We start from the raw sequence: 25316 nt of genomic DNA, 5'->3' as shown, positions 1-25316 counted from the left end.
CTACAACTAAATGTTGAATTCCTGTCAATTGCACGAATTCAGGTTTGAATAAAAACATTTCAATTGAATAATTCTATAAAGGTCTTACAATGGCTAATTCCCATACACTTGTAACATTGACTCAGTGGCTACTTATGTAGGGATTTTTGTAGCCCTTCTGACACCAGAATCAGAATAATCAGCAGAAGATTTGGCTATTACACTACTCGCTGGTTCTCTACTTTATCAATATTTTAAGGCTAAACTGAAGGTCTTAATAGCTTTTTAAAACCTCAAAAACCAAAGTCAGGTGTTTATAAAAGTCTCTTAGATTGTTCTAAGAAAGATTCAAGACCATTATGAGCGATACATAATATGCATCTGCCATTTTCTTCCTAACCCTTCCCTACATACTAAGCACTACTGTGCTTAGTGATAACTAAATGATGTTTTTGGATCCAAATGAACAACAAACCTTTGGGATTCCAAAACAAGTAACACTTATCATAAAAGTTGAAAATGTGTAGTATCTCCTAATTCCTATTAATTATGTCAATGTAAAAAAATGTTTCTGATAAAAGGTATTCTCATTGTATTCATAAGTCAAATGAATGTTTGAATCTAGCTTTTTTTTTAGTACATTAACAGAATACGAAATAACCTTCAAACTCACTTAGCATGTTTTCACATTTGCTTTTCCAAAATTATCAACATATCCTTTATACTTGTTCCCGTAGATGTTCTATTATCAAGAATTCTGATGGACCAGTAACATTCAAAATTAAAAGAGAGTTTACCTGTTATTCAAAAAACTTACTTATATCTTGAAAGATATGTCAGTGAAATGGAAGGTTTCAGAATGAAAACATAATCAACATAAGTTATTGTGAGTAATCCAAGGTACAGTCCTTTAAAATGTTTCAACATTTTAATAATTATAGTATCAAAATCTGAGTATATTACAAGAGCTTTTTGTAGTAAAAAAGTTTAATGTACTTTGAATGGGTAAATTTAAGTTTAGAATTGGTATTATGTTCTCAATGGAATTTAGGTATGCTTCTTATAGCTTATATAATTAATATTTTTAAGAATTTTATTTACAATTTACTTCTTAGTAATTTCGATATTTGTCTTTCAATTAGATTAACTGAAAAGAAGCATATATACTGTGAGAGAACTACTGACACAGATAATCAAATAAACAGTATGTAACTTTACATTACAGTTACTATTGATGTGTATACAGTAAGATTTCATATCATAAAAATGAAATTAACAAAATCTTCACTAAAATCTCACTTCAAATATAGTTTTAATAATAACAATATACAAGATTAATTATTTCCACAAAATATCACACTAATGCTAGCCATCCATAATTTACCAGTAAAAGACTAGAGAGAAGGCAGCTAGTCATCACCACTCACTGCCAACTTTTGAGCTACTCTTTTACCAACAAATAGTGGGATTGACCGTCACATTATAATGCCCCCATGGGTGAAAGGGCAAGCATATTTAGTGGGGATTTGAACCTGCGACCCACAGATTGTGAGTCAAGCTCCCTAACCACCTGGCCATGCTGGGCCTCACACTTATAGCATTACTAAATTAAGGTTAAATCAGGCCACACAACAAAATATTCTACCTGGAGATTCAGAATTCCTGGATAATGCAACAGGTAATGGATTTTGAACAAAGTGATTCATGCCTTCTCTGGAAGAATTTCTGGAGCACTCTTGCCCCCACTCCTCTTCAAATTTGGCCCTAATTTAGAAATTCATATTTTATTAGGTAAAAATCCGTGTCAACATACGCAAAAAATAGGCATTCAAAAACTTCTGTATTTTTTAAACTTTATCTCAAGAATGTTACGCTAGATTAAATTCTTACAGATATATCACACACTTTTATCTGTAAGCAGAATGATGATACAACTTACATATGTCATAAAACTGACTTGATAATCTAATATTATAACTTGAAGAGATAAATGAAGTTATCTTTGGTTTGTTTTTTCAGTTCTAAATGTGAATATCCAATTTAATGTTTGAATACAGTGAATCTTGATGTCTAGGATTAAGCATAATTGCATAAAGTTTATAATGGTTAATATTTCAGTTTAGCTGTTTGTATTTTTAAAATTGGAAGAACCTGTAAATAAATCAAGGAGACATACCTTTCACGGACAGTAATGGAACTGCTTGGAGATGCGACTCTTACAGACTGCCCTAAGAGTTCTGGAGGGTAAGGATTTCCAGTTACACATGGCAAACCTGGGAGATGTAAACTTCCTGATGAAGTAGGTAAATGAGATGTAGGAGTTTTCAGTAGTCCATAATGGTCCAAATACATGGCATCTTCATGTCTGTTATTCCCACAATACAGTTTGTATTACGATGACAAGTTAACCATTATTTTTTATACTATTTGCTCTACTGTTGTTAAATACTAAAAATGAATGAAAATTAAAAAATGTTTGTTAATGAACCCTATCCAAACAATAACAAACATGTACCTGTATGTATGATGTGAAAATGGAGGAGGTGGTGGTAGAAAAGTTGCTTGATAAGGATATGACACTGGATGTTCATAAGATGGAATGTGAGCTGGAATAGAGCTTCGCACCCCTTCAACATTTCTATAAATCTGAAAGCCACTGGAAGATACATGACTCTCTTCAGACTCTCTGCCAGTTTCAGTTCTAATAGAAAACAGATACAGCTTAACAGTGAAAGTTGCAATTCATCTTAACTGCAGAAAATGTAATATTAACCCTACTGCCCCGGGTATCCTTTACTGCACATGACACAAGGTTTTGGTGTCTAACATTCAAAATTCTATTAAACCAATTAGAATAGCATAAAATCTTAGCTAATAATCCATATTTTAATAGTGTACAAGTTTTAAGTTCTTAATTCTACAAGGCAATATTTAAAAAAAATCCTGAATTTCCACTAGTGTGACCCATGTGACATTTTCTCTTAGTATGTCATCATCCCTTATGAATGCCACAAGCCTTCTATCTCCCTTCCATTGGAACTGACTGATTCCAATACATCTCTTATGCAAATGATCATGCATCAACCCTCCATCAACAAGAGTATGTCATACTCTCAATGAGCATATGACTCCCTCTATTCCATTCTACCTTTGAAAGCATCTGAAAGACATACCCTAAGATGAAACAGTCAGATTCTAAGATTTGATCTGGGGAACTGCACCACTTTTGAACCCGATAAACTCTTCACCCGTGGTAGAAAGATATCATATACATATGGGCAAAAAACAGTGGGGCAAATCCAACTGGGAGAGAACCACGGCTGGAAAGTGATCCAAACCATGCAATATCTATGAAACCCAATCCCAGAAATTATAAAAGTGGGTAAAATGAAAAAGATGTGCCCCCTTGGGTGTGACGAACCATACTGATGGCAAGTCAACTACATACAAAACCCATGCCTCTGAGAACCGACATCTAGACAGGGATAGAATGAGGATCATACCATCGGTAAATCAACTACAATCCAAAACTCAGCTGCCAGGTACTGACATCCATGTGGGGTTAGGAAAGAGGATCATGCCACCAGCAAGTCAACTACAACCCAAAAACCAGGCCACCAGCAACCGATATCCATATGGTGGGTAGGAAAGAGGATCATACTGATGGCAATTCAACTAAAATCCAAAACCCAGCCATATGGTGGGGGTATGAAAGAAGATCATAGCATCTTCACCTCAAGTTCACGAGACTGGAGGGAATCTAGTCCCCCCTCCCCAGACTCATGAATGGGGCACATTTGAATATGATAAATTGATAGATCAATCCGGGAACCCAACATCCAGTATCAAAAAGATGTCTATATAATGTAAATCATCTACCTCAAGAGTGAAATTGACTGGAACCACCCCAAGCACATTAACATCCTTGGAATAAGAAACAGCAGAGAGGGAAAGAACCATAACAATCTGTAATTACCTCTGCAATCCAATGCAAATAGTGAGAGATGAACATATCATGAGTCATCCACATGCTCAACTGAAGAAGTACCTCCAAAAGATGACAAAGATGAAACGCCAATAAAAAGGTAAGGTGTTGAAGTGAGTGAGAAGACACTCAGGACATGTATGAAAGGAAGATGATAAAGAGGAAGAAGCCAATCAAATGAAGAGCCGGACCCAATTGGTGAAGGAGGAAAAACATGAACAGAGGAAAGTTGCCAAAGGAGAAAGAGGTATGAACGAACACCATAGAAAGAAGACGTGTAGGGGATATAACAGAGAAGAGGATGTACAGGATGTAGCAGTCTATCTGGATCAGGACAAGGATAAAGATGTGAAATGGAAGGGAAATTGGCTAAACAGAGGAGTTATCCTCGTGACCCGCCGAAGAATTAGGGAGGAAAAACAATCTCGACAAATGAGAAGATATGTAGTAGGATAGAGAGTACATGAAACATTGACAGCATAGACACTAATGTCCATATGGGAAGGTGAAACAAGGAGCACTGGGAGAGTGGTGCAAACATAGGCAAAGTGAGGCAGTGCAGGACCATATTAGTATGGCAGAAGGGCAGTCTGCCATGGTGAATAACAGATCTGGAAGGAACACATCCACAGGTAAAGTGCATGAGAGGTAAACAGCTCCAGGCTCAGGAAAAAATGATAGGTGTTGGACAGGACTGCCAAAAAGTCCAAGACAGGAGACTAAAGACCCTCGTTCCAAAAGTCAGGAGAGAAAATCCACATGATTAAGAACAGTGGATCAATCAGGAGAAAATCTTGAACCCAGAAACCAACAACAGAAAAATTCTATTTATGTTGAGAAACTTCCAAGAAGGAAGGGCAAATAAAACAAGCCAGAAATGAGGCTAACCATCGGAAGAACCCGGATCACCTCTCCAATGACCAGAGGAAAACCAGGTATGAAAACAGAAGATAGGAAGATCTGGGTGGTAAAGAAGAGAAAAAAGAGAAAGAGAAGAGGAAAAGGTAATGGAGGACGAAATTGGAGAATCCACAGTTGAGGTGGTCAGGAAAGAGCTATTAGAAGGACTGAACATGGAGTGTCATGGATGAACAAAATCAACAGGAGAAGGAGGAGAACGGGAGGATAAACAAATGTGTAAGTCCAATGTGAGGAGTACCCCACTGAAGATAAAACCACTGAAAACAAAAGGATCGAGAGACCACTCCATCAGCTAAATGTTGTCTGAACAGGAATCTGATCCACGACAAAAGACAAGATCAAAAGCAGCAGGAACATGACATGCATTGATAGGAATATCGAGCATGTGGTCCCAAAAAGAAGATCCAGCATATGAATGCAGAGGGATGGAGAATGGGTGCTGCTCTGGTGACTGAGATACAAAAAAAGCCGGAAAGGATCATTACCAGACAATTTCTGGCCAGATGGAGAAAATAAACCAAAACATGACCTACAGCGAGAAGTTCCAGGACATTGATAGGATAAGACCTCTCAGCCACAGACCAAAAACCTCAAATCTTCCAGTTGATCAACTCACACCCCCCATCCTGAAGAAATGTGTCCATGAAATGTGGAAAACTAGGTGAGGTTTCATTGCAACCCAGAAAATCCCAACTACAATGAAATCATGTGTGTAAAGCGAGAATTGAAGACAACAAACAAGCTAACTTGGAGGTAATAAGGAATCACTGAAAAATGGGAATTGGATACAACATAACCTGAGAAGTTATGTCAAAAAACGCCATATTAGACCTAGTTGATTGTGCAGGAGAGGAAGAAATTCAATGATGTAAAAAGGCTATCAAATCTTCATCAGCCCAAACAGGTTCAGCTTGTTCAGGAGTTAATTTAACATAATTTTCCAGTCTTTATTTTTCTCACACTCGCATATTTGACATTAAACACTTATACCTCTAGCACTATTTTCACACACCACAGGTGGGGAAAACCCTTTGTTACATTTCTCTGCTATTATCAATCATGAGATTGATTGTTATATAGGTCAGTCTTCTTTTAATTTAACATAATTTTCCAGTCTTTATTTTTCTCACACTCGCATATTTGACATTAAACACTTATACCTCTAGCACTATTTTCACACACCACAGGTGGGGAAAACCCTTTGTTACATTTCTCTGCTATTATCAATCATGAGATTGATTGTTATATAGGTCAGTCTTCTTAATATTTTTTCAATGTAAAAAAATAAAAATAAGAAGGAAGATACCACTTTTTCTGATCATTAAACTTCATTATAGCCGTGATTCACATGAAGAGCACCAAAAGAAAAAAATATCTGAACACACGAACTGTCAAATGAGAAGGGATAATTCAGTAGAATGGAATAAAGGGAGTCACATGCGCCATAAGAGTATGTCGCCCTCTTATTGGCTGAGGGTTGACACATGATGATTTGCATGAGAGATGTATTGGAATCAGTCGATTCCAATGGAGGGGAGATAGAAAGCTTGTGGCATGCGAAAATGTTTTTTGTATATAGAGGGCATCACCGAACGAGAATAGCTATTTGTACGAGTGGAGGTAATATTCTGTATCAGAAATATGGAGTTCCTTTAAAAAGCTTACTTACTGGGTGAAACAGGAATTACCAGCCAATAATAGATGAACATTAGATTACTGTAACATGTAGAATACTCAATGCTTTGCACACTATGCAAGCAGTCTTTAGGGAGCCAACCCCTATATTATGTAGGAAATGAAGGAGTAAAAAACAAATCAATACACATACTAATAGATTTTATTACACCCATTCATAGAATACATTAACTATCAGTCTGGGGTAAAAATGTCACAAAACAAGTAATAAAAAATATTTTGTAAATGTAAAATGATGTAGAGATGGCAGTGACAAAAATAATGCAAACAAGAATATATGGGGACAATACAGCTATACATAGATCATCCCTACATGACTTTCAATATTAAAATTTAATGTTACACTGTAAAATGCATACTTGACTATAATTACTGCAGTTGGAAGTTATATATTCCTGACTGTTGGTATGCATTTTGTTTATCATAACATCATGGTCATGCAGAGTAGACATCAATGTAGTGTAACTAAGAGCCAAGTACTTGCATACAAGGAAAACCATATTGAGTTAAAACATGTCTTGATTATTACTCACTATGAGGTCAGTCAATTCAACTGACCTCGTAACCATTTCGTACTGGTGTATTTTACAGTGTAACATTAAATTCTAATATTGAAGTCATGTAGAGATGATCTACATATAGCTGTATCATTCTTATATTTTTGTTTGCATTATTTTTGCCACTGACATCCTTACATCATTTTTACATTTACAAAATGTATTTTTATTACTTGCAAGTTATTATGCATCATACAACTAAACAACTTACCTTTGAAGAGAAGATGGGGGATGTCTAATGATATCGCTGTTCCCATAATACAGTTCTTCTCTCTTGACACCACCATAATAACCACTGTTTGTTGTTCTGGATGTAGATCTATCGATCTTGAGGCTTAATGGCTCCATTAAACTACTTGTGCTGCCACCTTGTGAATGCCTTGATAACTCAGCATCCTAACAATTAGTAGTATACAATATCACCGCACTCAAACAATACTTGCTCACATACATTGTTAAATGATTTTAACTTGCATTATTGTAAGTGTACATCACAGACTCTGCAAAACTTTGGAAAGTCCACCTTACACATACTCTCCCCTAAGTTTACTTACAACCAAAAATTAAAATTAGAGTATGAGATTATGTTCAAAAGGAGAAAATTCAAGTCTCTAGTTGCAACTGAACCAGTGAAGCCAAATCTAACAATGTTAAATCTCAAGTAACAAGAAACTTTACCTTGTTTTTACTCTCAGTAGTGTGAGTGGCATAGCTTAATGTTGGAGAGACACTAACTGCTAATGAATGAACCAAAGGCATGGACGACTGACTACTGGTCAAAATGTGCTGTTTAGGAGTAGTTGATCGGTGGGCTGGTAATGGTGTGGATACAGGGCTGACAGGTGAAGCAGCAGTTTCTAGGGGGGTGAAGCAGCAGTTTATATTTTATTCCATTCAAACCATTCATGTTAATACAGATACGTATTTATAGACAACAACAACAAAAAAAAATCCATACTCTAATCCCTCTTTTAATATAACATTTTAATAGACTGTAAAACAAAGACAAACACTTGATATAAATTTGATGTTTTTCAACATATTTTCTAAAAATATATAACATTTGATTAAAATGCATAAATCAAAAATATTAATTTAACCACAATCTGACAACTTAAAAACGAAACACATGAAACAAAACATATTTAGATAAATGAAAATACTAATGAAAAATAAGAACTCACAAAAACTACACCCAAATAAAGAAATATTTGTAATTACTCTTTCAGATCCTGTTGAGATGGTTGACAACAAGGCATAATAAGAAAGGTTTTGGAACACTTATGGGTTCCTTCAAACATGCAACTTTCCCCAAATCCCTTCAAAACATAATATTTAAGGCAAAATTTCCAATAGTAAAAGTATTTTTGTATTATTCAGATGAAGCTTGTGAACAAACCTTACATATTTTATCACATCCTAAAACAAGTATTGTGTATTTTCTCTAATTAAATTTATTTTGTTACATTGTAATTTTAAGTTTCTCTGAAACAATAAAATTTCTCATTGTGATTGGATTTTGTTTTAGTCAGATGCTACATTAATAGATAATTGATGAAAATACATTGTAACTAATTAACTTAACAGTATATATTTTAATCAAGAAGGTTCAGGGTTACATACCTATGACAGGATCTACAGCTTGTTTTGCAAGTTTCCGCAGTGCTGCAGCAAAACTTGATGTACGGGTTGCCTTAAGAGCTGGGTTGTTGCTAGTTGTACCATATGACACAATAACACTACTAGCATGAGATGAGGCATAGTCCACTGGTGATGATGTCTGAAGGTTCTGATTCCCAGCTCTTTGTGGCCCACTAGAGGAAGGCTGCACTGTTCCAGAAAGAGATCTAGACCCATGAGGGAGTCCTGTAAATGTAATTTTGTGATTACTTTTTGAAAATTATTAAAAATACAGATTTATGTTGGCACTAAGAACATTGATACAAGAGGACTTGAACTTTAAGGATTAATTTGGATGCAAATGAACAAGTGTAGAAAATCACACTGCGTTGTACAAAATTAATAGCTGTTAAATTATATACAAAAGTTATGAAATGTTGATTTGAGTAGTTCTGCATATTATCTGATAATGTGAATACCACAGTGCAATCTAAATACCAATGACTGTTGTACACTTAATATCTGCTAATCTAAATACCAGTGACTGTTGTACACTTAATATCTGCTAATCTGAATACCAATGACTGTTGTACACTTAATATCTGCTAATCTAAATACCAATGACTGTTGTACACTTAATATCTGCTAATCTGAATACCAATGACTGTTGTGCATTTAATATCTGAATACCAGTCAATGCTGTACACTTAATACCTGTCAATCTTGATACCAGGGGATACTGTTTTGTATCTGATAATCTATATGTAAGTAATATTATATGCTGTAGTATAAACCTGCTAATACGAACACAACTGGATATTGTATTATGCAGTTTGCTCCTTTGAAAAAAATAAATATAACATGGACACTAAAGCATGACTTCTACTAAATTGAGTATCTCTGATTGTTACACACAGGCCATGTTACATCGAGTATTTGCAGCCACTGAGAACATTTTCAAAACAAACTACTGTAATTCAATATTATCATAATTTATGGTGAATCTGAGACATTTTTTTCAAAATTCCTCCCTCCCTCCCCCAAATAGATAAATAAAATATTCTAACAATTAAGTCAACTGAACTGGTATACCTTTTAGAGATTTCTTCTGTTACAGGCTGGTAGAGAATACTTTCCAAAACGAGTATATATATCAATATAGAGGAGAACAAAAAACAAGCAAGCAATGGATAATGTCTCTTGAGAAGGAAGTCTAAAAACAATTTTTTGTATAAAATATATTTTCATAAACAGCTTCAAACAACTAAATTACTCACAGAGTTCATCACATAATCAATAGATGGTGATAAGACAGATTCCCTACTAACCTGTTATATAAAGAGGCAGTGTCGAGAGGAACACTGTGGGTATGCTTTTTATCGTTTAAAAAAGTAAATCTTTTTTTCTAAACATAACATAAATTACATAACAGAAATGTATGTTGAATATTTGGTCAAATTCCTTGACTTTGTAAACAAAAACATTTAAAACTATAATAAAAAACAACAGCAACAAAAAAGTGGGGAACCATTTCATAACAATTTCCATGTACAGTAAAAATATATGTTATCACCTGCCATTTTACCAGAGGATTTTCTCAGATCTAACTTATTAGACAACTAGCTCTGTAAGCATGTGTCTTAAGGACATCAAGACCAGCTGCAGTATCATTTCAAAAGCATAAGGTTGGTGGCACATTTCTGCATCGAGAAATTCATGTCTTATAATTACACAGCAAAAGTGTGCAGTTACATATTGTAAGTAAAGGGAAGTGAAAATCATTAGTAAATTAGCCATCTATAGTTATAGCTGTGTGTGTGTTATACAACCTAATCTTAGCCCAACCACACAATTACATGTGTTTATAATATTAATATCTAAACTTAATATTTACGTAAACATGTTCAACCTTGTTTAAGTGTGCATAACACATATTCCATAAAAATGCAAGTTATATCAAATTGGCTAATATAGGAAACAGCTAATAAAGATAATTATAAGCACTTTTTTTTACGTTTTTAATTTTATGGTTCAAAAAGTGAACGATTTTAAAAAGAAAACCATACTTTATAACAATTTACACGAGCTAATACAATAGCATATCAGAGTAGATACAAGAAAAAGTGACAAGAAACAGGTGACTAGTTACAGATCACATGGCAATAATGTGAATGTAAGGTAGTTTTTCTTCACGATTTATGGTTGCCACAAGCTTCTTATCTAATAGAAAAAATCTACAATTTTGAAAGTGGACAGTAAAGCAAAGGTAAACTTCAGTTACTACCAGACGAACATGCTGACACCAATTAAACAGCATGGAATTCCACCTGTAAGACCAGGACAACAAGAAGGTATGACTGCATCTTATTATAAGCTATGCAATTTCTTTCTACAGATTTTTGCCAGATCATCACCAAAATTGAACAGGATAACAAACCAAATCCAGGGAGAGACCTAATGAGTTTATGATTTTGAATTAACCCCCGGGTTAGTTAAACACTCACCCATGGGCTAAATTAATATTGATACAAATGTTGTTCATAACCCATCATCAAATGGCTAATTGCTGAGTGCATGATTCAATCTTTTCATAATGCACACTTGAGGTAAGATATTAAAAATAAAACTAGATATTTAAAAATTAATTTGTTTGTGTCTCATTACTTCCATGCCCACTTTTCATTACACACTAAATTACTATGTCAGCTGGTCAGTTTAAAACATCCAATCAGAGCACCGTTTCTACCATAAAGAATGAAACTGGTGTTCATGTCAGCTGCTTTCCCCAAATACTTGTGAAAAGTCACCACATTACACACCTATGGACTTCTGTGCACTTGATTTTGTTAATTAAGGGTGTTCTTGTGAAGGGTCTATGAGAAGCTTGCAAGATTTGCACACTAAAAAATGATAGATAATTGTGCTATTATTTTGCTCAACATGATTGGTAGAAATTGTGTCAATGATTTTCCAAGCATTTTTTTCCCAACTGGTCCACAATTATCGACTTTGTAGCTTCATACGTTGATATATTTCAAGGTAAGACTTAAAGGAATTACTAAATGTTATAACTGGTAGGCATTAATGGTGCATTGATTCTCCATTATAAATTAACATCAAGATGTTAATTGTATAGCATTTACTTTTGTTGCATGTTGTTTTTTTAATTTGTGTCTTTGTTTGATATTTTACGGACAGGAACAAATTTAAGATACTTTTTCTTGCTAAAGAACTTGAAGACAAGAGTCAAACTCAATTACTTTCACTTATGTGGGAGTGGGGGAGTTAACATAAAAAACTTTAGAACAGAGGTAATCTGCTTTTATGTGAGAAAAATAATTGTTTGTCTTTCTACCAGTGCAAAAACTTACAATTAGATTGTTATGTGTATCAAATATTCTGTGTATTTATTCAGTCATTCATCTAGGAAATGCCAGTGAAAAAAAGAGCTTCTCTTAAATTTGCACATGCTTTTTTCAGTAAATAGTACCAATTGATAAGAAATTATTTTTAAATGCTGTTTATTTGTTTACTTTTTTTAGATTTAGTAAACACTGTATGTAAAAAACACTGGAAATTTGTGTAGCAATTAAACAGTATTCAAGGTTAATGCTTTCATTTCTCTTTATTATTAAGCCAAAGTCCAACAGTATCAAACAACCAGTCTGAGAAATTACATACACTGTTTGGAGAAATATATAGAGTTGTAAACTAAATCTGACAATACTCTTTCAGATCAAATGCGAGTGAAAATCTGAATTATAAGAAATGATTCTACATTTGTTCTAAATTATTATTTCTTTTCTCTTTGCTGATGCAGAAAGAAAACTGAAATAAAAAGTTTAATGTCTTTGTAATTCTTAGACTTTCAAAAAAAAGGGTGTGTGTGTGTGTGTTTTTGTTAAGCATAAAACTACACATTGAACTAGCTACCTGTGCTCTGCCTACCTCGATATCAAAATCTGATTTTCGATGAGGTACAAAGGGGAGACATTTTTATACTTACACATAGACGAGCTGCTATCAAACAAATATAATTGGTTATTGAGAAAATACGAAAGTCAAGCATTGTGGAATTCTACAAAGAAGCTGAGAAAAAATTTTGCTATTGTAAAAATCCTAATACCCAATGAATTGGGTAATTTTTCAACTAAAATGATGGATATATATTATTCAATATTGAAAAGATCCCAATTCTATCCTTGGTTGGGTACTGTTTTACCCAGGCTTTTTTTTTTTGTGTATATATATAGTCTTAATTGATCTCACTATTCTTCATAGAAGACTATTATAGCAATTAATCACTGCTTATATTATAAACAGTAATAATTTCACCCACCCTCTTCAGTACTTATACAACTTAAACATGAAATATTGCCTTAACCTGTCGCTTGGAGTAACCTACAGTAGCCAGGTAGTATTTCCATCTAGGAGTCATGAATGAAATCACCACACCAGAGCTTGGAACAGTACGTCTGTCTGTAATTCTACAGGCACTATACTGGTATAGCAGTGTAAGTTACCAGCATGTGACTGTAATATTTGTATTTCATTCATAATTACTTCCTGTATTATACTTAGCGTGAAAACGAGTTAAAATATAAAGTTATGCATGCTGTTGATAATGTACAAAATATAGAATAACAAATTTGTTTGTTTTCACTATTTCTGCACAAATTTACACAAAGGATATTCATGCATAGCCGTTTGTACTTTTGAACCGACAGACCACAAGATGGCTAGTCATAAACACCCACAACCAACCTTTGGGCTACTCTTGTCTGAGCGAAAAGTGGGATAACACCGTTAGTCTTGTAGTGTACCCACAGCTTTGAAGTGTGGGGCTTCATTTCTGCGACGAAACACAGATAATCAACCCTCGGATTCACGCTAACCACACTCGCCCGGAATTGCACGACAATGAAGGGAGAAACATCGATATCATCTGAGATGACGACCACTATGATGAATTTCTGAAATTCCCTGCATTCATTGTTTCCAACTTGTAAAACTTTTATTACATACAAATAGATACATGTATATAAATACGGCCACGATTTATTCAGCTCATCGTCAGAGATAAGAAAATAATGATACTTAAGCACAAAATAATATACAAAACAAAAAGAACATTTTAATAACGTGAAACAAGAGCAGCAATAAAATTAAGCTACATTTTCGATTATCTAGAAAGAGTATCACTGGAGGTGAGGAAATAAAATTAAAAACCTTTACTTTTTAAAATAAATATTCTATTTCTAAAGGTGTTTATTGGAAAATAATTTTTTGCAAAAGTAGATTTAAAACGAATTAAGTATATAGAAAGATTACTATATTTTAAACAGGGGAGGTTTGTTTTGTGGACAGGCTTTTTCTGATTAATAGTCTTAGTATAGCACATCATTTATCTAACCACTAAAGTACAATATACACACAGATAAAAGCTCTCATTAAACGTAAACTTAATGAACAAGATCCCATCCAAACATTCACCCTCACCCCTGGGCCATATGACTCATTTTATGTCAGAAGAGGTACAAAATGAGTGTCATTAATGTTTAACAGTATACCAAAATATGTCTTAAATACTGTTAACCACGAAGTATAAAACACACTTTGCAGTTGAAAGACCAACTAAAAGTAAGACCTAAGCAAAGGCACACATGCCAAAGGAGGCATTTATTCCATTGGCTCCACGTGAATTACGGGACGGTATACATACCATTCACCGACACTAAGGTAGTGACAAGGGGAAAATTAATAAATTAAGATATTTTTGAATCCCTCTGGGGTCATATCTAAGAACTCCTGTAGTTTCGTGATGATCAAAAGTTGGAAAATTTTCGTCACAGACAAACATGCAGTTTTACAATATAGATTCCTGTTATTAAACTTTGAAATAAAAACTTAATATTCTTCACGTAAACACGTGTAGTTGTGGGAAAAATAGCTCGTGTCATTTTAAATGCAATCCAGTAGTTAAGGGAATAGCGATCATCCTGATATCATCTTCTCCTTTTGTAAATATATATACACACACTTCACTGTTTTTAAAAATATGGGAGGAGTGCATTTCTATACGTATTATATGGATACACTTCACTCCCAAAAGTCTCGCCAAATCAAGTTCTACTATTGTTTATTAAAACCAAGGATTTGAAGAAAAAACAAAAACAAACGATCAAATAATTAAAAACATTCAACATTAAGTGCAAATGAACAAATACATGCAAGTACAAAATATAAATAAAACGTTGTTCAAGCAAAGGAAAAATTATATTGCAAAAAAGATTTGTTTGAGCACAAAGCTACGCAATGAGCTATGTGCTTCTGTTTCTCCACGGAAAATCGAATCCCTGATATAAGAGTCACAAGTCTTTAAATTTACCGCTTACTCACTATATCTAAGAAACATTACTGGGAAATGATCTTATTCGATACTAAAATAAGAAAAAAAATACTTCCAAGTCGCATCATAATACTGAGACAATCGCACTTGCACTGAACACTGTGAAGTATATACATGTATGCATGATGTGTATTTCAGGTGCTTAAATAATTGTTATTTTCAGAATTGAGCACGATCAACGATAGAAGAGATGCAAAGACAGCACGAGACTTAAAACATCGTTCTTACGTAACCTGAGTTGTGTAACACTATTTCTAGTCCCACGTGGGTCAGACTTTAGTGATTAATGTCGTACATCGAATAAACACCCCGAAAATCTCTTCTCTCCAATTTCACTATACTTATTAGCCCATAATTGATGTAATCGAACGGATATTTAAATTTTCATCCACATAAAACGAGAAATGTGAGTTTTGTATTTATTTAAAACACTCAACTGAAATTTGTGTGGCTGAAAATACACTAATTTTACTTGATGGACCCAGATTTTGACACATTTGAACTTGACAACTACGTTCAAATTTCCAACCTAAGGTCCTTATATCTTCAATAAATGACTATAAAAAGGTGATAAATAGTCGAGATAAAATTTTGTTTGAAGTTAAGTACAAAGCTACATAATGAGTTGTATGTGATCTGCCCGCCACGGGCATCGAAACCAGATTTTCAGCGTTGAAGTCCGCAGACATACCGCTATGCCACTGAGGGGCAGTCGAAATATTATAAGTTTGTATTATGCTTGAATATTCAAGGAATACCTAACTTTTAACATCACAAAACCACGCTGAAGCAGTAACAACAAAAATAGATCGATAAGAGCTGGTAAATATCTGCACTAGTAGCTCGAGATGTCGCCCAAAAACTTCCCAGACAGATATATTCTATTAATAACACCTTTGAAGTGAATAAAACTGAAATATAATTATTCAGCACTCATTGAGATAGATTACAGACTTCATAATCTCAGTAAAAAAGGAGACGTTCATATTCTTGAAAATTACGAAACTTGTACACGCACGAAGATGTACGAAAATCACACACGACAAAACGGAAATCTAAAGGTATTTTTAACAACAGTTTCTTCGTGACTGAAAAAAAATCAATTGTAAGCCATGATTTTCACGTTCTACTTCGTTATACAGTTGGTACTTGAAACCACCGGCACTTGGTGAAACTCCAAAGTTACAGAACTGTTTATTGATAAATAAAATATTTGTGAAACGTATAATTGTTATTGTTTTTTCCTCAATTCTACTTCGTCAATCTCAAACACACATAGATCTAATTCACCAAGTTCTTTGTGTTAGGTAAAGATACCTAAAGGTTGTCGTTCAGATCTAATGTAGAAATAAATTTAAAATACTTGAACCTACCTTTCCACAGAGCAAGCATGTTAGGGTGATCTTAGTCACGTGGCAGTATACGAGTTTTGATCTTTACGTTGGCAGTTATTTCAAGAACGATATTATTTCGTGTAAAAACTTTCTACAATTATCCATGCATTTAACGAGAAAATACTAGGTAACCAATAAAATAAGTCGCCTCCTTTTAACTATGTAAACCTAATCAAGGTATGATATGAATGATGATCAATCCATCTCGGCTCTAACGTATACTCCAGATACCTTTCCTCACAACTACCAAAAACTCACACTCGCCCGAGATTGCAGCGCAGATCGCATGCCAGCCACTAGACAAAGCCGTCACACGCACAAACAGTACAGTTCAAGCAACATATCGCGCACGTGGGACAGGGCTACCGTTATGAATGAAGCACACACATACGTGCTTTATATACCCTCAGGACTGGGATAAGAACGTTTGTATATGTGTGAGAGCGAAGCCCCAACACTTGTCCCGCAGGAAACGAGAGCTCAACATTTTAGGGGTCATCCTACAATTACCTATTGTATTATTATTTTTGTTTTTTTATTATCATCAAAAGTAAAATGTCTCACATACAACATACTTTATAAAAATATAACCCTTTCTGACCCTGTTCTTTTTCAAGTCGACATGGAATGTTTTTCAACAGAACAATATCTTTTGCATGTTCACGAGTTCTACAGATTTCGTATAGTATTTGTATTGATAACATAATTCAACGTTTGTAATTTGTGGTGCTAAAATTATATCCAATAAACACGCAAAGGCATAAACCATTAAAACACAGTTGTATAGAAAATCTCCTTCTGACCAACTGTAATTAGTTCTTAAAATATTAAACACACAACAAAAACAAAATCAGTTGTGGTACACAGTTGATCTGTTCTCAATGTACGATAAAACTGGTCAATCTTTATTATAGAAGAAACACAGTTAAAATGAGCAATTATTATTTTATATATAAAGAACAGAAATTCTGAGAGATTACACAGGCCTGCGATGGTTTTATTGTCTTGAAAGTTTTATACGTTCAACAGTAATTCCTACGTTGAATCCGAAAATATCCATTTTTCTCCATCACGTACAGATTTTTCACAAACATCATAACGCAATACATAAAAGAATAACCACAATACGTAGATTTCACAAAAAAAAAAAAATCAGGATGAATGAGGGTGCATATTCGTTTAATATCAATGTTCTTCCCTTTTCTTCAGTTTATTAACAAGAATATGAACAAACATAATAATAACAAACGTTCATTGTGGTAAACAAAATAATAATTTGATCTAAGTAAGAGTTATTTTTTTCTTTCCGATTTGTAAAATATCCTTACGTGATAGAAAAAAAAATTAATATTATTTTCGAAATATGTGTAGCTGAATTATGGAAAATCTGTTATTAAAACCAAAACAACTTTTATGTAGTTTAAATTCGCAGGCCTCTGTAGCTCTATAGATTAAGGAAAAAACAAGAAAACACTTGTTATCTTGTCTTCTAAACCTTTTCAGAAACAGCACAATACTCATCACAGAATTGAGGTACCAGTCTCATCTCACAAAGGTATGCGTTGCAATGGGTGGTAAAAAGTCATTTCGCTCACTAAAACTAATCAATTACATTTAAATAGAATATTTTTTATGTTTTAGTGTTACGAATAACGTTTTTGTAAATAACTTTGAAATATTTTATGTATTCTGTTTAAGTGGAAAGGTTGAAGGTAAGTGATTCTATACTAAACGTGTGACATGGACCGAGAAGTTACTGACAACAAAAAAAGGCCAATTCACACAAAATCATTTAATGAAGATACATTAATCACCACATGCAATTTTTAATACAAAGTATAATGATGCTGTGAACGTGCATAGAAGTGACTAGAAACCTTATAATCTGTCCATGTGATCCCATGTTGTAGTTCTAATTTTTTGAATTAAAACTGAAAACGTAAAGCCCAAAAAAATATAACAGCAAGAAACAACAGAGTCGTATCACGTAAAAAATACAATGTATAAATAGACAAACACCACACCTTCAGTCACGTACAGGATGTATGTGTATACAATATACACAACGTGGAGGCCTTTCTAACTACACTCTCTTTGACCTCAGTACAAGCTACAAAGAGCTTCCTTCCGCAAGTCACCATGTGGTAAAATGTAATACAAAATGTCAGTCAGCAGCCATCTGGTGGCAAAATGACGTAACAGACCGAGAACTGTACCGGATCCAAGTGACCGGAAGTTGGCAAGCTTTTGTTATTACCTTAATGGTATCGCCACAAAGTCATATCAATAAAGAAGAAAATGTTCATTACAGAAAACAATCAAGTCCGTTTTTTAGCAATATTAAAATACAACTTTACAAATAACTAGTGATCTTATTCAGTTTTGTGACGAATTAACTCGATCAAAACAACACTGTTATAGCGACAATTAAAAAAAAACTATCAATTGTTTAGTGTAGTTTCGTGTTAAAACCATTTTAAAAAACAGTTGTGGTCGCCTTTTCAACTTCAGGTACACTGCAGATATAAAAGTGGTTATCAAAATCAACAAACGTTTAAAACTACGTGTTATATAAGCTAGTTTTGGTTACTAAAATAATAAATGTTAATGATGACGTGCTCTATAAACATTAAAAACATTTCTGACCCACACAGTTACAAAATAATACACACGTTTTAGTGTAGTTTATTATTTCAGTACATGAATTTTCCTTAGTTCAAAATATTTTTCATATAAAACGTGTCAGTAACAACCTACAAAACAAACGCTTTTATCTGACAACAAAAATTTACTGTAATAAATTAAAACGGAAATAAATCAAGTCAGAAAGTTTCGTCAAACAATACAAAATTTTACAAATATCTGAAGTATAATGAAAGCAACTCTACCTATACCATGAAGCCACTGCCATAAGCAGATGGTAAGTTTCCGAAAATCGAAAAACATGTAGAAACGACTGGGTCATATTTGCTTGATCAAAAATCAAATATAAAAGCAGCATGCCGTTTCGCTACCTTACCGATTATGATAGCTTAACCGATATTCCAGTCATGTTGATTTAATTTCTAACCATTCTTGGATAAATTATCGTTTTCTCCGTTTTTATTTTAAAGCTTGAGTCACTTCCCTTAGACTTTGAAAACTTTGAAATATAGGACTACAAAGCTTATAGCGTGTATCTATGTCTTTATAAGATCAAACATTAATTATTGTGTAAGCATGTACTTAGATAAATTAGAGTTTTCTCCGTTTTTATTTTAAAGCTTGAGTCATTTCCCTTAGACTTTGAAAATTTTGAAATATAGCGTGTATCTATGTCTTTATAAGATCAAACATTAATTATTGTGTAAGCATGTACTAAGATAAATTTCATATTAAGGGTATGTCTACAACATCACAAACTATCAACATAAAAAGAACTTGAGGTTCATTTGTTAGTTGAATAACTAACCACGTATTCTTAAAAATCTATTGCATTGCGACTATGGAGTTAAAAAACAACAACAATGTCACAACAGATCCAAGCCAGCACTCTTTTAACTGACGCTATGCAACCTTTACCCAATCCCCATGCACGAGCCTCAACCCTATTATCTGGCAATAGGCCAAGACCACATAGATGACCCAGCTTCTATGTGGTGTCTATTGAAATAATATATGCCCTCACAGCTGGCACGTGTCACGAGAGGTCGCAAGCACAACCATGCTGCACGTGCCACGTAATTACAATGTGGAGCAAAAACAATTTTTGCCAAGTATGATCACAAGATGTTTCTAAATAATTATCTACTAAAGAATCAAGAGGTGTTCTGTGCAACACTGAAGTGTCCTGGACTAATTATATAATAATACATAATGAGGTAAAATAAATTAATCTAGGTTGAGCTTACAGATTTCTGATGAAGTAAGAGAGCTGAATGGTCAAACCAGTCTATCATATGTATTCATAAAAAAATATGTTTATACGTTGAATATGGGTATGTATAAGCGCGCTGCCAGCCAGAAATAGAGGCAAGATTGAACATGAACATTACGAGTAATCCTACTTTGACACGAACTCTTACAAATCACAATCATGGTAGACCAGCCATGCATGAAAAAGTCTCAGAATAAAGTTACATTATTAGTTCAAGGTAGTCTTACAAGCTTGACCAATAACAGATGTGAGTAGCTGCCATCGTTTATCTGGCCTCGAAGGTAATTTTCAAGTTCAGGTGGGGTCAAAATGGGTATTTCAATAGACTGACATCTATTTTACAATATCTTTCTGAAAAACTAAATTTATTATCACTTGAATGTATATACTACCTATTATCGTGTTAAAACCTTAGTGCTTGATGATAGCCCCATGTTCCATAGTTCGTGTATCTTCAAACATGCAACTTGTTTATCTACAAATGCTGAAGATTTAAACATTTCTGAAATGGACTTGGACGTACTCAACATTGGCAGTTTCACATAATAGTGGCAGGGGTACCGAGACAGTCCTGACTGTAATAATCAGCATACGTTCTAGTTACAGTGAGCTGAATAACGGCTCACAGAAAGGTATCCTAGGGAAGATTTTGTACAATAACAATGTTATTAAACACACATTTGTCTTCAGTTGTGCTATACATTCGCGTGTAAATTCAATATGTAACTTGATGCCACGCAGATAAATTTACGTAATAATAAAGTAATTTTTTTCTGGAAGATGTTGCGAAGTAGACGTTGTGAAATTCAGAAAATATCCATTTTGACCACACTTCACCTTTGTGACTTTAAAATCACTTTCATGGTCAAAATCGACGATGGAATTCACCCATACCCCCCCCCCTTCATTCTATGTTTGTTTGTTTATTATTTCGCGCAAAGCTACGCGAGGGCTATCTACACTAGGCGTCCCTCATTTAGCAGTGTAAGACTAGAGGGAAGGCAGCTAGTCATCATCACCCACCGCCAACACTTGGGCTACTCTTTTACCAACGAATAGTGGGATTGATCATCACATTATAACACCCACACAGCTGAAAGGGCGAACATGTTTGGTGAGGCGGGGATTCGAACCCGCAGATTGCGAGTCGAGCTCCCTAACCACCTGGCCCTGCCAAGCTACCATTCTATGTGTGGTTGATAATATCACTGATGACTATTTAAAAAAAAGAGTAACGCACTCACAAGTCCAAAATAATGTATTGGTTGGTTTACTAACTTGTGACCTCATCACATTTTAACTAATACGTATATAAAATACGCACTTTTAATTTCTAGCTCTTTTTATACTAAACTCAGAAATTTCCCTACATTAAAAAATTTTTTATATAATCATAATTATTTAGCAAGCCTATGAAATGGATATTTTTTTTTCTGAAAGATTCACGTGGGTATGAGAACTTTGTTCATTTCACGCTTTTATTTCCATATCCAATTTACATAAATATTTTCTAAAACACTGTAAACAACAACAAAAAAATTACTTGTACGGGAGATGGTTTCATCGGTAAATACGTTAGGCTTTCCTTCATATATATCCGAAATTTTTATCACGCTTCACCAGATTAGAACGACTTTATGTAAAATATAATGTTATATTTAGCAGGTACTCATAATTAACCAATCAGTTAAACTTGACGTTGTTTTAACAGTTAATCTCTTATCAGTGAGAGACACTCGTATCACCTGCAGGAGAAACATCTTATTTCATGTCGGTGTTTGTGGCCAGCACATAGCAAGATCCCAGTAAGACTGACTTCCGGTAGAGGAGGAGAGAACGGTTACTGTCAGACAACAGAAGAAACCAACAGCTGTCGCGAAAGACAGACGTGTTGCTATGCTTACAAATACATTCTCCAAGGGTCATGTTTACTCGAACAAAAACATTCGAGAGACGTGGGTATATCTTACTGGTCTCTCTATAATAGGAACTTAACGATGTTCCGTTTAAACATATGTAGTTGCATATCTTGCTATACGTTTTTAATTTACACACATATATGATATATAGACTAGAAATGTAAATATAACCTTGAAGGACTCTTTACAAGTTTCCGATTGTTTTTTTTTATCAAACCTTTTATGTTTATGTTCACAGTAAAATAACATTTCCTAATAAATGAACGAAAAAAATAGCGGACGAACTTATAAGTTCATTAAAATGGCGAAAAGTAACTCTCCTATATAAGTATATTACTTTCTAAGAACAACTTATTATATTTATTCGAATGTGTTTATTTTCGTAAATATATCGACTTAGAGAATATAGATAACTGTGTTACTGGTGTACAGAGGGTTCACGATTCACGCCCCGTTGAAAAGAACTCACTCCACACATTGGGGCCGTCGGTGCTCTATAAGTGTGACGGTCAAATTCCACTATTCAGTCAGATAAGAACAGCCGGAGAGTTGGCAGAGGTGCTGTTGATTAGCTGCCTTCCCTCTGGTATACCAGTTGAAAACTAATGTCGGCTATGTGCGAAAGTTATAAAATAAACAAATAAGACCACCATAAGCATATTTTAAAAGCAAGCCACGAAAAATGGAACGCTAAGCGTGATAAGTAGCCAACTAAATGTACGTACTTTTTATGTGTTTATACACACTAAAACAGTAATACGTAACTCCCAACTGTAACTCAGTCATTGTTACAGATCATAAAACTGCATTACGACACGTTCTTCCCACTCTTTACTGTTAGACAATCTTTTTTATTTTCTTTCTTATTTCCTGCAAAATAACCATGAAATATTATGTTGTCCAACTAGTTTCTCGTTGATTCAGAAAAACAATACAGTTTCTGAGGAAAGGTGGCAATGGGTCATAACAGTGAGAACTCCACTTCTTTGTGATAAGAAGCTTTATTCATACGTCACTCAACCACTCTACCTTTGACTCTACTGCACGAGGTAGCAAATCTCGAGCAAATTCAATGCTACACGGCGTCATTTGGTTCTTGAAAACACAAGTCGTTAATGGATCAAGCATCAATAAAATAAAGGGAAAAACTACATATTTTAACATCTGTACAGAAACACCATAATTTTCATTACTGGACAACTATCTTAACTGTTTGCTTATGTTGATAAATAAATAAAAATAACAATAAACTGTTTTAATGATCAGATGAAAGGTGATAAAACTTAATTTCATCATTTTTAAACACCAGGTAGCTCTCGATATAAATGATCGCCCATATCCCTCATCCTCTGTAATAAGTATGGAATGGATGTTCTATTTCATATAGCTCGGACACATATGAACGGCTACGCAATGACTAGTTGTTTAAAAATCAAATATAAAGCTTGGTAAATTTACTCATGAACTCCTTCCTTTTTATACACCAGTAACATTTATACAATTTCTTTTACTTCATGATTGTTGTTACGATTTCAGATAGTGCCAAACATATCACAGTGTTTTCGAACAAATAAACTTTAGCAGCCACTGAAGGTCTTACCACACAAACATAATGAACACAGATAGATTTATATGGTCAAACGTTAGATATTATCGTCCCCTGAGATGGAGACTTAACCTTTGTTACTACTCGTTCACCGGAGAAGTCGGAATATCGGGAATCTGCTGAATTAAACACAAACAAATACGATCTTTAGGCGACATCCTGACAAATTAAAAACATCTAGCTATAACCGATAGATGGAAGCAGTAGAAATAAAAGTACCAATGTGCATTTAGAAAGGATAATTCTAAATTTCGTTTATCGAACTCCTAAAAGAAAAAACACGTATGATAATGGAGTACCAATGATCAGTAGATCAAGTTAGGACTGAGCAATGAGAAATTCTCCATAATTACATTTCGTAAAGGAATACTTAATATTTTCTAGCCATAACTAAATCAAAAACTACCTCTTAATACATACTTACACACCTATCAACATACAATTTCTGATACAAGTATGATGCAGAGAATATTGTCGATCAAACAGCAAACAAACTATGATGTGGCACAGTCAAATACGGCTCGTGCTTTCTCCTGCTTTCCTTTCACGCGTTTTGAAAAATCGCAATCTTGTAATAAACACTTATATTTAAACAATTTCGCATAACAAAGCACGAACACAAACTGTTAATATTGACAAAAATAGCAATTAAACATATGAATAGGAAACAAGTTAAAAATTACACTAATATCAATTTCAAATTGTTTTAAGTGAGTAGTTTACGCGATATTTTTTATTGATATTACATTTTAAGATAAAGACAAGTTTACAAGTATAAGAAGTGTTGTGGATGTTAGTTATGGCCTTGGAGACGTTCATTTTAGTTTCAAAAGAATCACTGGGTCAAAACACTCCATTAAACTTCGTTCACATGTTCTTCTTTACATAAGAGTATACCACGGGTGCTTTAGAAATATAATATTTTGGGCTTCAACTTGATAGTTTGAAAAAACTTGTACACATTATTTCATTATGTAAATATTTATAAGAATAAACACAATGCACATTATTCACAATAAACTGAAACAAAAAAGTTACACATACGATAAGGTTTCAACATTCTGTTTCTATAAAAACTATGGTAACGAATCGGCGCGAGACGTTGATGTATTTAATACTTTAAGAGTCACGAGCTATTACATCACCTACACGCAATCTAAATTTGTCTCGCAAAAATTAATGTAATCAATTCTAACTATATCGGTTAACAACAACAACAATATAAAGAGTACATGAAAACTGTAGAAAACTTTTCATGCAACACGTAAGCTTGTATAGATGCATGTGCACGATGGTAAGGAATACAAGTAATGAC

General features: G+C 34.0%; 1 protein-coding gene across 1 annotated transcript in view; it reads right to left on the bottom strand.

Annotated features, from left to right (window-relative positions):
- The window catches only part of LOC106478891, a 71460-nt gene that overhangs the window by 20425 nt on the left and 25719 nt on the right, over nt 1-25316 (bottom strand). Inside the window, exons 4-9 of the mRNA XM_022382576.1 lie at nt 8761-9003; nt 7816-7994; nt 7349-7533; nt 2495-2680; nt 2156-2344; nt 1625-1743 (exon numbers count right to left, since the gene is read on the bottom strand). Coding sequence (XP_022238284.1) covers nt 1625-1743; nt 2156-2344; nt 2495-2680; nt 7349-7533; nt 7816-7994; nt 8761-9003 — 1101 coding nt within the window. The remainder of the gene's footprint in view (nt 1-1624; nt 1744-2155; nt 2345-2494; nt 2681-7348; nt 7534-7815; nt 7995-8760; nt 9004-25316) is intronic.

This window comes from Limulus polyphemus, unplaced genomic scaffold (assembly GCF_000517525.1).
Source record: "Limulus polyphemus unplaced genomic scaffold, Limulus_polyphemus-2.1.2 Scaffold259, whole genome shotgun sequence".
NCBI classification, from domain to species: Eukaryota; Metazoa; Arthropoda; class Merostomata; order Xiphosura; family Limulidae; genus Limulus; species Limulus polyphemus.
The sequence above is the reverse complement of the archived record's forward strand: the minus strand, read 5'-3'. Positions and strand labels throughout refer to the sequence as shown.